Consider the following 14386-nt stretch of genomic DNA (forward strand, 5'->3'; position numbering starts at 1 on the left):
TTATTTATAAATGTATTTTTATACATATCTTTGCATGTACTTTCAGAAAACGACTCTTCAGTTTCTCGGTCACATCTATGGCTTGTCCTGCTCTGGTCCCCTCCCCTCCACCGCTACCTTTTCCCCATCCTTCACACTTGCCAAAGGTTGCAGCATCACACCGACAAACCCTGTTGGAACAAGTAGCTAATCAATAAACGATTACAGAAAGCCCTGTTGTATTTTGCAATGTGAACCTGCTGCAACTCTGCTGCAAATACCTGTGTCCTTTGAACACAAAATAATAAAGATTTAGTCCAGAGGGCAAAATGCCTTCTTCATCATATTTAGTAAATATATTTTTAGCCACTGAATCCATACAAACAGGATGGCAGGGGTGTGTGGGTACGTAATATAGCAAGTAGCAACTTACTTCTGTTGAAGACTCTACATTTATGGAATTTCATTTATGTTACCCCTTTTGTTTGCCTTTTCATTAGGGACAAATCAAGAATGGACACACTTGGCTTCAACAGGGGGATAGGTATTTCCTGCTGCTAATAGGAAAAAGGTGAGTGACAAAAACAAAGCGCTACAGCATGGATCAGCGCAGGAGTGTACCGATGACTTACCAGCTTTTTAACCTGCTTAAAATAAAACCCATCCACAGGAGAAATGTTGATTGTGGCAAAAAGTTGAACCGTTTCTCCTTACTTTGCCCGTGATGAACTGTTACCCTGGTAAACAATGTGAGAGGGCTCTGAGCATTTGCCAGAGCCACGTCCCGTGAAAACCAACCACGGCTTCCTCGCTCACCATCCCTTTGCATCGTGTTACAGCTGGGAGTTTAGCCAGTGACTTCCAATAAGCCAACTTTTTTCCATCAACAAGCAGTTTTTAAGTTGCGCCCTCATTGCTCTGCGTTAATGAGCACGATAAAGAATACATCGTGCTCTTCTGATAAGAAGCCCATTTCAAAGGCAGTAATGGAAATATCAGTACACTCCCTGCTGCTTCAGGGACAGCTCACACATTATCTCTCCGCACGTCCATTCACCAGCTAGTGCTCCTCTTATCCCTGCTGGTGTTTTGTAGGGCATAACACGCTGTACAGGCTTATATTTGTTCTTACTATTTGGCCACAATATTCTTTGGCTCCTTATGTCACCACTGAATTTATTTATATTTATTTCAGGCTTTATTCAATCAATTAAAATCCCCTAGAAAACAAGCTCAAGTGGAATGCACAAGAATAGAAACCATGAAGAAAACCCCCTAAGGGCCATAATACCTTAATATACAGCTGGCCTAACGAAAGACAAATCACATCCACTCACACTGTTGATGAAATACCTTGTGTCACTCAAAAGTTCCTTCATGTTCAGAGAGTCTGCTTTGGGATTCTGGCTTGTTGGACTCTTGTCTTCACCGTTAAGTCAGAAATGGGCTCCATATGTCTACACTGGGATGCCCCAAGCTGTTAACCCAGCACACGGTTATCTTATCCACAGGGATGAGAATCAGAATAATTAAGGTTGGAAACGAGCTCTAAGATCAACTGGTCCAACCATCCCCCTACCACCAATGTCACCCACTAAACCATGTTCCTAAGCACCACTTCCAACCTTTCCTTGCACACCCCCAGGGACGGTGACGCCAGGGAAGAGAGAAAACATCTCCTTTTGCGTTGGCGCAATGCTTCAACGCGAGATTCAGTTATCTCAGCTGCAGAGGAGCACTCAGCAGGCAAAGCGGTGGCCCTGAGGAGGAGCTGATCCCTTGCAAGACTTACTCTTGTGGTCATTCAGTCCAACATATATGTGGATGTCTGGGCATGACAAGGGCTGGCAGGAGGAGCTTTTCTCTTCCCCTCCCCAGACCCTCCAGCACAATGCCCCACTCTCAGAAAACGTGTCTTGGACCCCTTTTTAAGAGAGATGCCAGCTACGGGGTCTGATACGAAGTTCAGTTTGAGTAAATTATGTGTGAAAGATAACTAACCTTTCTCCCATATCTTCCTCTGTGCATCCAGCTCCATTTCTTTATCCAAGTGCTTTTCTTTCTCTTGAGCCTGTATTTGTTTAGTCTTCTCATCCATTTCCTCCTCTAGCAAAATTAAGTATATTTTGAAAATTAACACACACTATTTGCTCAGAAGAGTTAAATGGTATAAAGGGTCTTTTTCTGTGTTTGTTTTTTATTACGAAATGTTTAATTCAAACATGCTGGATAAGAGGCATTTATGCCATTAACATTATTAGAGATCTCTTCGTGAAATTTCACATCCTCCCTCAAAAACATGAGCTTAATCTAAACAAACGTACATGGCTGTGTGGTTCCAGCAAGGATTTATATTTGGAAGAGGGGAGAGGGGAGCAATTTTTCATGTTTATCCATGGATCTGAGAAAGCCTGAATGAAACCATGGGTTCTTCTAATAGCTTTCAGTTCAAGTTTCTCAGCTTTCTGACAGATCTTTTTTCATCCCTGTCCTCATTCTACACCAAACTGTATCTGTGAATAAGGTTTCACACACGCATTAGTACAACCTTTCAGTGGAGCTGCACGACCACCCGTTGTTATGCTGAGAGCCTTGAAATCTCCTTAGAAGGCTCGCATCCTATTTTTTTTAACTCTTTCAGCCTGCTCTTCTTGATAGGACAAACACTTCACACTTTTGGTTTGCTTTGATTCATTTCCCACCCAGACATTAAGTGCAGCTGACATGTTTCAAGCTCTATTTTTTAAAAGGAAATCAAGCGCTGTGCTAAAAGCCCAGCTCTTCTGCATCAGCAGTTGCCTCAGGATCCTCTGGGGCTGTCCTTAACTGGGTAACGCATGTGCAAAGGCAGGTGTGTGGTAAAGGAACTGGGATTCCTCACCAAAGCAGTTAACTCCCCAGTCTAATGGCTGGATCCCAGGGGTCCAAGAGAGATTTTCCCAAAACGGAGGAAAGCAAAGCTATTCTTTATAGAGAAGTGAAAAGCAGACTGAGTTACACAAGGACCTCCTGCCGTTCCTCCTCCTTATCTGCAACCTCTTCTCCAGCTTGGGGCAGGAGACTCGCTGCTTTTGCTTGGTGCCATTTATTGCGAGGGATGGCCAGTGCAGGACGGTGGTGCATCGTGCCTGGGAGTTTGCACAGCTCCTCGCTTGCAGTAGAGGGAGTGCCACTGCCTAGGTTAGCATGTGGGTTTGCTGGTGCCTTACGCCATTTTCAGTCACAATTCTGACCTCTAACGAAGGGAAATCCCATTGAGCTGGAACCGAGGCAGACATGGAGGAGATGGCAGTTCAGAGCTTCCCATCCTTGAAAACTCCAATTAATTTCCTGGCGTCAGGCTTGCTAGGCAGCAGCTCCCCAGATCTTCATGTGCTGAGCACACTGGCATGTGCCCAGCCTGCAGGGCAGTCGGGGGAAGGATCCTGGAAACAGCTTTCCTACCCTCACAGGGGTTAAGCATGTTGTCTTCCACAGCCATCTATGCTTTAAAACATTCTGATGTAATCAGGATCAATCAAAATATTCTCATGTAATCTCACATCCTTTTACCCCTCCTACTTGCGGAAGGAGGGAAGGAAGGAGGGAAGGAACAAGGAAGGAAGGAAGGAAGGAAGTTTCAGGAACTTTTCTTGTTTATAACTAATTTTGCTGCACTCCATAGCAATGACTTCTCTCTAACCTCTTCTCTCAAACACCTTCTTGTGGCATTTTTTTATCACTTTTCTCAAGTGATATATTAAGTCTGTGATATTTGGAGCATATTTCTTATTAGTAGTGCCAGTAATCAATAGAATCTAACCCTACAAGTTCATATTTACATCTGGAAATCTCTGTACCAAGATAACACTACTTGAAAGTTAAGAGGGAGTCGAAAATGATCATGTGCTGAGAGTACAAGCAGTTCCTGTAATGTTCTTTATGTATTTTCTGCAGTATTTTTCTATCCTGACTTTTACATTCCCTGAGACCTCGTGGCAGTAGCTGAGATCAGATGGCATTAACCTGTGAATCCTGAAGAAAACGAAGCTTTGCTTTGTGTAACTCACTGCTTAAATCTGCCTTAAATCCCACAGTGCCAGAAGAATGGAAGGTGGAAAATGTGACTGTTAGAAGGACCTCAGGGCACGTCCAAGTCAGTTTTTGAGGTCTGCGCCAAGCAACTTACTGGAAACTATAATAAAGAGTAGGATTGATAGCCTCAATGACATGTTGGAGAAGAATCAGCATTACACGTCAAGGAGGAAATCATGTTTTTCAAATCCATTAGAGGTTCAAGGAGTGACTTCTTTGTGTGGAGAAGGATGATTCTGATAATATTATATACCTGAGTTTTCAAAAAGCTTTTGACCTGGTCTTTCACCATAGGATCTCAAAGTGTGTTCTTATGAATAAAAGGATAAAAAACTGACTAAAAGAAAGGAAAGTCACCGTTAGATTACACAATATAAAGCAGTTTCCAGAACCCACAAAAATCTCTGCTGCTTAACATATTCAGAAACTTGATGGAGAAGTTCAACGCCATGATGACGGTTTGCAGATCACACAAAATTCCTCTGAACAGTTGAGCTTAAGCTGGCAATCAAGAATTGTGTAAGACTCTTAGAAAAAGGAAGACTTTTCTGCTGGCTTAGTGAGCTGAGTTGGTTTGCTGAGAGGAGGTCACATCAGTGACAAAACCTTACAAAGGGTGGGCAGAAAACTGTGCATCCAGGGATGGGGGAGAAGTGTAGAGGGAAGGAAGAGTGGGATGACCTGTTTTGGTAGCAAGTAGCTGTTAGATTAGCTTGGCACTATCGCTTGATAGCACTTTTAAAGTGGCAGGGTGATAAAAGACAAATGAAAAGTAATATATGTACATGCAAAGTGATGCTCCCACAGAAGGCAACCCTCACCGTATGTATCCATGGCAAAACAGCATCTCCACTCAGGAAAGAGGTCTCAGACCTTTTGTTCATAGCTCTTTGAAAATAACAGGTCTGGAGGTAAAAAGGAACCCATTGAAATAGTAAGGAAAAAAAACAGAGACAAAAGCAGCACAGTGACATTGCTTAAATACAGTAAATCTTGAATGTAGTTTTGCATCTTGCATGTAGTTTTGTCCACTTCATCTGAAGAGAAATATAAGTGGAAAAGAGAAGAAGAAAGATGAAAACAAAGATGGGGAATGCTGACTCAGCATGAGAAGTACAGGCTGCAGTCCTGCGGCAACCTATGTACTTACTGCTGCAGTGGCACTCTTCATCATTCATTTCTTTGCCCTTTCCCTGAGATGATTCAGCACAGTAACCTGGCAGAAAATATACACACACTAAAAAGGGTTGGAGAGTTCCTGCCATGTGAGTGAAATGAAGAGGCACAGCCCCATGGCTGGACATGGACAGGGGGACACACAATCGAGGGAGGTGGAGGGCAGGACTGTGGCAGCTGATCTGAATTATAATTAAATATTGTTGCTGGGTTGCTCTGATCAGGTTTGCTGCATGCCAGTACATGAAGCAGATGTGGCAAGAGGACAGGAACATGCAGCTAGTGGGACTGCTGCTTTCAGCAATGCCAGTGTTTTGGGAACTATGTCCCAAACAGACCAAAGCTCTACTGCTTAGGAAAGGAGATGGTTCAGAGAGCATATGACAGAAGTCTATCAGGTGACACAATGAAGACAAAAAGGACATGATAATTCACTCTTAGAAGACAGAAATTCAAGGTACCCTATGGAATTATTAGGCACTGGATTTAAAATTGGTGGGAATAAGCTCCTGTCTAGACTTTGCGTACATCTGGGACCTTGCTGCCACTCCTAGAGGCCAGAAGTACAAACGGATCCAAAAGCTATTTGACAAATTGATGGAGAAGTACATTTGTCAGCATGACAGTGACCACAATTTTTACCCAAGGGAGCTCCTCCTCTGCCTTTCAGATGCTGAAAACAGAAAGAAAAGAGCACTCAGTGCTGGTTTATATTTTGTATCTCTCACATGTCAGCACTTGGCCATTGCCAGGCAGAGGACACCAGCCTAGGGATGCTTCCTTTGAGCTAGTAGGCTGCCGCTTGTGTTTCTATTTAATTTACTTCAACTATATGTAATGTAAATATATTGTTTATGTTAGTTATATTCTATATGCCACAAATTGTTGTGGAGACACAAAGTGTCTATTAGATATACCAAAATACTAAAATTACGTTGGAAAATTTCATGGAATCATAGAATCATAAAACCATAGAACGGCCTGGGTTGGAAGGGACCTTAAAGATCATTTAATTCCACCCCCCTGCCATGGGCAGGGACACCTCCCACCAGCCCAGGTTGCCCAAAGCCCCATCCAGCCTGGCCTTGAACACCTCCAGGGATGGGGCAGCCACAGCTTCTCTGGGCAGCCTGTGCCAGGGCCTCACCACGCTCTAGAATTTCTTCCTTATATCTAATCTAAACCGAATTTTTTAGACTAAAACCATTACCACTGCAGCTCCCGGGGTCTCCGGGTGCAGCCCCGAGCTCTGACCCTCCAAGCCCCCGTCACAGGCCGTGCGGGGTGCGGAGAAGGGCTGGCAGAGCGGCGTGTGGCGCAGCGGTGCAGCGCCTCCCCACCCCTCACCTCACGCGGCCGTCCTAAAACCCTACGGTAAACCCCGTGTTTAACCGTGAAGAAAATACACCGGGAAGGCTTGGGGGAACACACGTTTCTCACCTCAGGCAGAGCCGACCCGGCCCCGGCGCTGCCTTCCACCTTTGTGGAGGGGAGGAGAGAGGAGGGGAGGAGGGAGGGAGGGAGGGAGGGGACGGGGGTGTCCCGCGGCTCGGCGGCTCGGGGAGCGATTGGGTAGGATGGGCGAGCGGCTCCCTGCTGGGCTCGGCAGGCTCCGCGATCCCACAGCAGCGCCCGCCCCGAGCCGCTCCGAGCCGCTCCGCTCCGCCACCGGCCCCGGCCCCGGCCACGGCCCCGGCCGCCGCCATGGCGCAGCCCGCGGCGCCCTTGGGTGCCGCCCTGCTGCTCGTCCTGCTGGCGGCGGACTCCTCGCAGAGTGAGTACCCCCGCAGGGGGGCTGGGGACGCGGGGACGCGGGGACGACCCCCTCCCGGTGCCGCAAGGCTGCTCACCGCTGCCTCCCTTCTTCCTCCTCCTCCTCCTCGTCCTCCTGCCGCCGGCTCAGCCGTGCTGCTGCGCGCCCCCGAGGCTGCCCAGTTCCTGCGGCAGAGGCAGCGGCGAGCCTACCAGATCTTCGAGGAGACCAAGCAAGGGCACCTGGAGAGGGAGTGCGTGGAGGAGCACTGCAGCAAGGAGGAGGCCCGGGAGGTCTTCGAGAACGACCCCGAGACGGTAAGGTGGGGACACGCGGGGCAAGAGACCCCGCAAGAGACCCTTGGTAGAAAGCAGCCAGGTGAGACCGCTGCAGCCCCCCGGCCTGGGCGCCTCGCCACCCTGCTTTCCTCCCCCTGCCGTCCCAGGCGGGTCGGAAGCCCAGCCGATGCCTTCACGAGGCAGTATGCCCGAGCAGAGGTGTCTCGGAGGAGGTATGGCAGCCCCCCGGGTCACGTTCAGCTCGGTTAGCGGGTTTGGGGGGCGGCGGGTTCAGGAGCTGTCACCACAGAAGCAGGGGAGCACGTGTACGGGGATGCGGTGCTGCTGTGCACCCCAGGCTGGGGGTGCTGGCTGTAGAGCCGCAGTTACACCTGCACCAAGAGCCAGCTTCTTTGCTCTTCCTGCAGCTCACCGCCACTGTGGATGGTGCATGGATGCCGCCGAGTTGCTTTACAAAGCTCAGCTCGCTCACCCAGTTACCCTTCACCCCCTCTCCGCCCTGCCTCGAGTCTCATATTCTCCTTGCAGAGGTGACCCAGCACTGATGTAGCAGGGACAAGCGGTTTTCCATGGGGCTCAGACGGAAGCCTGATGCTGTGCAGGGCTTTCCTGCTGGTGGTGCGGCGCCTCCGGGAGATGACAGCACGGAGGGAGCGCGTGTGCGCGTGTTTGTACACAGGGCACACGCACCGGAGGCGAGGGAGGGACTGTGGAGCAGATGTGTTATGTTTCGGTCGGACAAGTCTTGACATGTGTGCTTCGTTAGGCAGCTCCGTGCCGGGTACGCGGTGCAGCAGGTCCGTGTTACAAGGCGGTAAGGACGGCAGCTTTTCCTCCTGACGGTCCGTATGTCACGGAGCCAACAGTGTAAATATCCACTACACAGGACAAGTGTGGGAAAAGCCTCCCAAATGGGATTTTGTGGCGTTCAGGAAAAAAGGTGATGTGAGGTCACCAGCTTTGCAAACTGGCTTCTGACCAAGGAAGCTGCCAGAGGTGGGTGACGGGGGGTGCACTGATAGATCAGTGTAGAGGATGGCAGACTGTAAATGTGTCAGGAGTTGTTAGCTATACTTGGTACTTATTTTGTATAGTAGAAAAAAAGTATACAGTTCTCCTACTGTAATGAAAAGAATTAAGTCATTTGGGTTTGATGTCTAACAGAAATTCTCTAAGATCCAGACGTGCCATCTGAGCATGTTCTGCTGGACAAATAAAACTTCCTGTCATTGCAAAGGATTTTAATTTTTGTGCATTCCCTTCATTACTGCTAAGTTTCTAGTTCTGGAAACCTCTGAAGAAATACCACTGAAGCTGGATGAGCTTTTAGCGTCTGTGCCCTCTTGCTTATTTTACATGCACTGTTACACCAAAATACTGTATTTTGTAGTGATACAACTCCCACCTTCTCTTCTGAGACACAGAGCTCCCAAGAGCTTGCTACAGGCAGCTCCTTGGTGTCACACTGCTTGAATTTCCCTGGGAAGCAGCTGTGGCATCTCCTGCCAGGGGGGCTGGCGGCCCTTCCTGTCTGTTCTCATGGCTTTTCATTAGCAGTTTTCTAATAAGTAGTGGCAGAGGCCATGTGCACGAGATATTGTTATTGTTATAAACACTGGAAGCCTTCAGGGCTTTGTAAGGCATAGATGACTACTCTTCTGGCACTATCTGTGGCGTTGATGGACAGAGTATTTTCCTCACTGACTTCATCTTTTCACATCTCCTTGCCATGCATCTGAGGTAACGGAGGTCTCCCTTAAACGCTGGGGAGTTAACACGTTGCCATCTCCCTGATGCTGCATTTACACCCAGTCCTGTTGACTGATAGAAGAAGGAAGCGAGCTGAGAGAGTGCTGACTGAGGAATGATGAAAACTGTTGAAAAACCAAGGCCTAGCAGTTTGAGGAGTTACGGTATGTGCCTTCACGCTTCAGCATATCATGAGGTTGCAGCTGGACCATGTTGGTTAAGCGAGGACTTTTTATTGACTGGGGAAATGCACAGATTACTGTTGACAGCTGTTGATTTCTTGTGTGTAGGAGGGCTGAAATTTTCATCTCTGCTGGCTTAATGTGGTCGCAGAGGTTGACTGCTGAGGTCGTATCAGAAAGAAAGAGCTGCAGCACTTCTTGTCTTGCAGTGAGCCCTGTGGATAACCTCGTGGTGGGCCAGCCATGGGGAACACATCCGCATGTTGCTCATCTCATTGTCAGGTCTGCTCACATCTCCTGATTTTTAGGCTGTAAAGCGCCAGATGAGCATGAATGTAGCCACTTGGGTATTTGCTGTGCTACGGGACTGCTCCTCCATTTGACCTGAAGAAGGGCTCATGGTGCGAGCACAGCAGCTTCGTCTCTCATCCCTGGTTGCCCATCAGATGGTCTAACAAAATGTATGGGTCTTCCTTACAAACCATGCTGTTCTTACTTCTCCTGCAGTTGTGTGAAGGGAATTTTGAGGCCTAATTTCAAGACTGTGCTGGGTCTGGCTGGGATGGAGTTCATTTTCTTCATAGCAGCTCGTATGGTGCCATGTTGTAGATCCGTGACCAGAACAATGCTGGTGGCACCCCGGTGTTTCAGCTGTTGATGAACAGGGCTGGCACAGCGTCAAGGCCTTCTCTTCATGGCTTTCAGCCTCTCTGTGAACAGGCTGGGGGTGTGCAAGAGGCTGGCAGGGGGCACAGCCAGGCAGGTGACCCAGACTGGCCAAAGAGCTATTCCATGCCAAGTAGCATCATGATCAGCACTACGATGGGAGAGGAATTGGGGTCAGGGAGGCTGGCCCTCTTTTGCTTAGCGTCTGGCTAGGCGTCAGTCTACCTGGAGGTGGTGGGTCACTTGTTCTGCTTTGTTTTCTTTCTCTCTTCTCCCACTTCTCTTTCACTTACTAAGCATTTTTTATCCTGACCCCAAAGTTTTCTTGCTTTTGCTCTTCTTTTCCCCTGCCCTGTTGCAGGGATGGAAGTGGGTGAGCAGCCGTGTGGTCCTTGGCTGCCTACCAGGGTTAACTCACCTCAAAGACCTATGACTTCAGGTTGTGATGTGAAATTACATTAGCTGGTTCAATCAGGCAGCTCCAGAAGTTAAGGTAAGATGAAGCAAAGCTGCAGGACAGCTTGCGTGATGCATCCCAGGTAAAACCAGGGCTTGATCCAGCCAGTGGTAACACCTTGCCAAGAACAGCATGGCAAGGCACGTCCTTACTGGACAGGCCAGCATATAGGAATGAAATGGCACGTGCCTGTACCAGAGCACCCTTCTTCTGTGTCAGGCTTTCACTGATCCGGCGACCAGCTTTTTGAAGAGACATCTGCAGAAGAAGGGCATTTTCTTAAACCTGCCACATGTACAATTACTTGCATCAGCTGCTAATAATAGCGTGTTAGGTGGGGCTAAATGGCCATTCATTTGCAGGCCAGCGCAGCTTTTGTCTTTTATGTTACGGAAAATATAAATATCAGCTCACCCAGACTGGAGGAAGGAAGATCAATTGAAACATTTTTAGATTGTGGGGTTTTTTTTAGGAGACAGAACAAAACTCAGTCTGTGCTAGTTGTATGACTATACATGGTAAAAACAAGTGTGAGCCTAGGCTAATGAGTCTTGCAGCCTATCTTTTCCATGGAGCTGATTATAACATCCTTAGGTATTACTGCAGGATTCTGGGAAGGTTCCTGTGTTTTGATGTCTTTTAGGCTAGGGATACCCAGCCAAGGTATCCCTTGTCTTTTAGGGCCAAGCAGGAAAATGAAAAGACACTATGTTGGGAAAAAATAAGGGTGGAAAGCATGTTCATGGGAGGTATGAACCTATTATGTTTCTAAATGCAGCCTATTAAAAAGATATTCTAGGCGTGATGGATGGGTGAAGTTACAAAATATCTTGGATGTGGAGATAAGGATGTTATCTCTTCTCAAATGTTGATGAGGCCTTATAAAAAGCAGTGCTGCAGAAATATTTGACCTTGGTATGCAGTCAAGGTATTACAGCTTGTTAACTGACTGATAAACTGCTCTGGAATTTGGGTGACCTGTTCTAAAAATGCGGCTATCCGAGCATGTAAAACAAAGGGCAGAAGGGAACGTGGCAGCTGGGGTTCTTGGAAAACACTGGATTTCACTACAGAGTAAATACAGCAAAACAGGGACCTTGTGCAAGGATTTTCTCTGTTTTGAAAGGCTCAACATAGTGAAGATGTTTGAGTGCAGCCTCATCATTACGGACCATGGTTTATCAGTACAGCATCTGTTTGCCACCGCTCATCGTGTTTGCCGCTGTTAGTGTTGCAGAGCTGTTGGTCTGTCTGCGGCCTGCCATTGAAATTGCCACGGTGAACGCTTTGAAAGCAGTCAGGCCCACCAAGAAATGCTGATGCAGGACAGCCTGGCCACCTGTGTGTGCTGTTTATGGATTTGCCCCACAACGGGGCATCACGGAAAGCCAGATGTTTTTCATATGTGTGCAAAACAAACGTCTGATTCAAAGGCATGCACATGAAAAGTTCTGTTGCTTTCTGAGGGACTTGCATCCAAACTGATGTTAAAATCCGTGTTTTATCAGGTGCAGAAAGCGCTGGCATAGAACTGCAGAATAACTTAGGCTGAGAGGGATGCAGGAGGTCTCTTGTCTGGTCCCCCACCCTCAGCAGGGTCAGCAGTGAGACCTGACCAGGCTACTTGGGGCGTTTTGCAGTCATGGCTTGAAAATTGCTGATCCTAACAAAACATCCAGCAATGCCAGCAATCTTTCTTCTGGGCTGGGTTTATCAAGAATCTGAAATGCAGATGAAGCAATGTGTAGGGTATAACAGTTGGGTTGGTTTTCACAATGCCACCAGGTCATTGTTTTTATTTCTTGTTCCGTTACATGGCATGGTCATGGTAGCACAGATGGGCTGCATACATTGACTAGAGTAGTCCCGACTTTACTCTGATCTTGTAGGAAGAATGCACGGCAAGCAATATTAGGTCTTCTTTCTCAGAATACCAAGATAGATGCACATTTGTAAATACTAATAACAAAAGTATGAAGGCATGTAGGAGGAGAGTTAAGTGGGAAAGTTAAGCAGTGTAAAATTTCTTTGAGTAATTTAGTGAATGTTGTGTTGTCTAGACATGAATAACACTGATATCATCTCTAAATAGAGATGTCATCATCCCTGCATAGAATATTTCTTTCTATATCCAGGCAAAAAGCTGGGATTATTTGCAGCAAAAATTCTTGCCAATGTATATCGATTTGTTACGGCGTTTTGGCAGAGTGTGGAGGAAGAGCTGGATTTTTAAGTGGTATAGATTTTTATATTTCTTCTCCTTCTTGCAGAATTCATCTGAGAGAGGGAAAGAGTTACCAGAGAGCTCTGGGCTTGATGATTTAACCTGCTTGGATTCAGTGTATGGAAGAATGGATTCCTAGGCACAGTGCTACCTGTTTAATAGATTTTGAGAAAGAACACATGAGGATGTTTAGGTTTTTGTCCAGGAATGACCTGAAGGAGAGAAGAAGGAAGTAGAAAAGTTTGAGTGTCCAGCTTTATGCCACAGTGGCATAGCAGCTCTCTGCTGGGATGAGATCTGGGGATGCACCAGGTTCTCCCTTCCCTCTCTTCCTTCTCCCTGTAGTGTTTTATACAGGAAACACAGGATAGAAGAGATTTATACCAAGCTCTAGTGGGCCTGACTGATCTAGAAGAGAGACTGGGACAGTGGAGCAAGATGCATCTGTGTTTGTGACGGTGTGGACACAGCGTTTGCTTAAGGTAGTGGGGTTTGGTAGCAGGAGGGTGACAAAAGTACTCTGGCCTGCCTTAGGAGGCAGTCGTTAGCTAAAGGCTGCGTTATCAAAGGTTATTGAGGAGGGCGAGCGAAGTTTGCTGCTGGTGGAAGCAGACAAAGCTCCATCAGCTTTGCTGGACTTGTGCCCACTTGATCTTAATCTGTTTCCACTAGTATGAATTGAGCCCAGGAGTTCAGAATAGGACTGGAAATACTGAAACACCCCATCATGGAAGTACTCCACACTACAGCGCCCATGGAGCAGGAGGGGAGGAGCAAGAGAAAACAATAGTGGCTGATACTGCACTAAGGGACTGTTTGAAGCTAGCATGGAAAAAGATGCTAAGAATGGTAAAATGGAGCAGGGGGATTGTACGGGTTTGGGGCAAGGAGCGGGATAATGGAAAAAGCAGATAAGGTTTGGGTAAGTCAGTTAGCAGAATACAATAGGCTTTAATAAACATGTGAAAGAGGAAGAAAGCCAATTAAATAAATTAAGAGAACAGTCTTGTGGTTATGGGCTTTCTTTGTTTTCTTTTTAAATTAAAAAATGAGGAACAGCTTACCAGGAATTAAGAGACTATGTTAGTACAGCTGCTTGAGAATCAGGTAAGGGAAACATTGAAACTGTACAAACTGGCAGTTGCGGTTCATGTGCACTCCAAACTCTAAATGAACTTAATGAATTATGAGAAATTACTTTCCAATAGGCATGAAGAACAAGAACGGAGCCAGCATCAGAGGTTCAGAAAAAACTGAGAAGGGACACGGCAAGGGCGGTGCGCACTGCACGACTGCACTGGAGGCTGCAGGATGAAGAGCATGGGTATGAAGAGGGGAAAGTGTCAGGGCAGGACAGCTAAAAAAGCAGCAGCAGAAACATTCATTTTCTCATAGTTCAGTCCACAATGAAGTAATTCAGCAAGCGCTAAGTGACCAAAACCGTGGCAATTTGAAAACAGAACCTGTCGAAAGAGTGGGAAGGGATTCTTCTGTTCACTTCTCCTCCACTCACACTGCTTTTCAGTAACTTTAGTCTCATATTTGTTAGCTCAGCTGATCTAGTTGTTTTAAGCAACCCCCTTGCCTCCTTGTTCATCCTCTTTGCGCAGCAACTAGTGCAACTGCATGGACTGATCTCCAGAACTGATCTTAGGGAAAGCAGTCTGGAGAGAAAAACAATCATTTTGCAGCTGGGTGAGTTCCCCAACCCAGCTCACCGTGCAGCTTCACAAAGGATTGCACTGACATGGTGGGAGAAGCAAAAAGGGTCGTCACAGCTCATGCTGTTGAAGAAATGAATGAAGAACCAAGCCCTGGAGAATCTGA

The 14386-nt window shown here is 47.0% G+C and overlaps 1 protein-coding gene across 1 annotated transcript in view; it reads left to right on the forward strand.

Moving 5' to 3' along the window:
- The first annotated feature begins 6756 nt into the window (after positions 1-6756).
- The window catches only part of GAS6 (growth arrest specific 6), a 40539-nt gene continuing 32909 nt past the window's right edge, over positions 6757-14386 (forward strand). Inside the window, exons 1-2 of the mRNA XM_083801800.1 lie at positions 6757-7003; positions 7133-7299. Coding sequence (XP_083657926.1) covers positions 6934-7003; positions 7133-7299 — 237 coding nt within the window. The 5' untranslated portion in view covers positions 6757-6933. The remainder of the gene's footprint in view (positions 7004-7132; positions 7300-14386) is intronic.

This window comes from Anser anser, assembly GCF_964211835.1.
Source record: "Anser anser genome assembly, chromosome: 1".
Lineage (NCBI taxonomy): Eukaryota > Metazoa > Chordata > Aves > Anseriformes > Anatidae > Anser > Anser anser.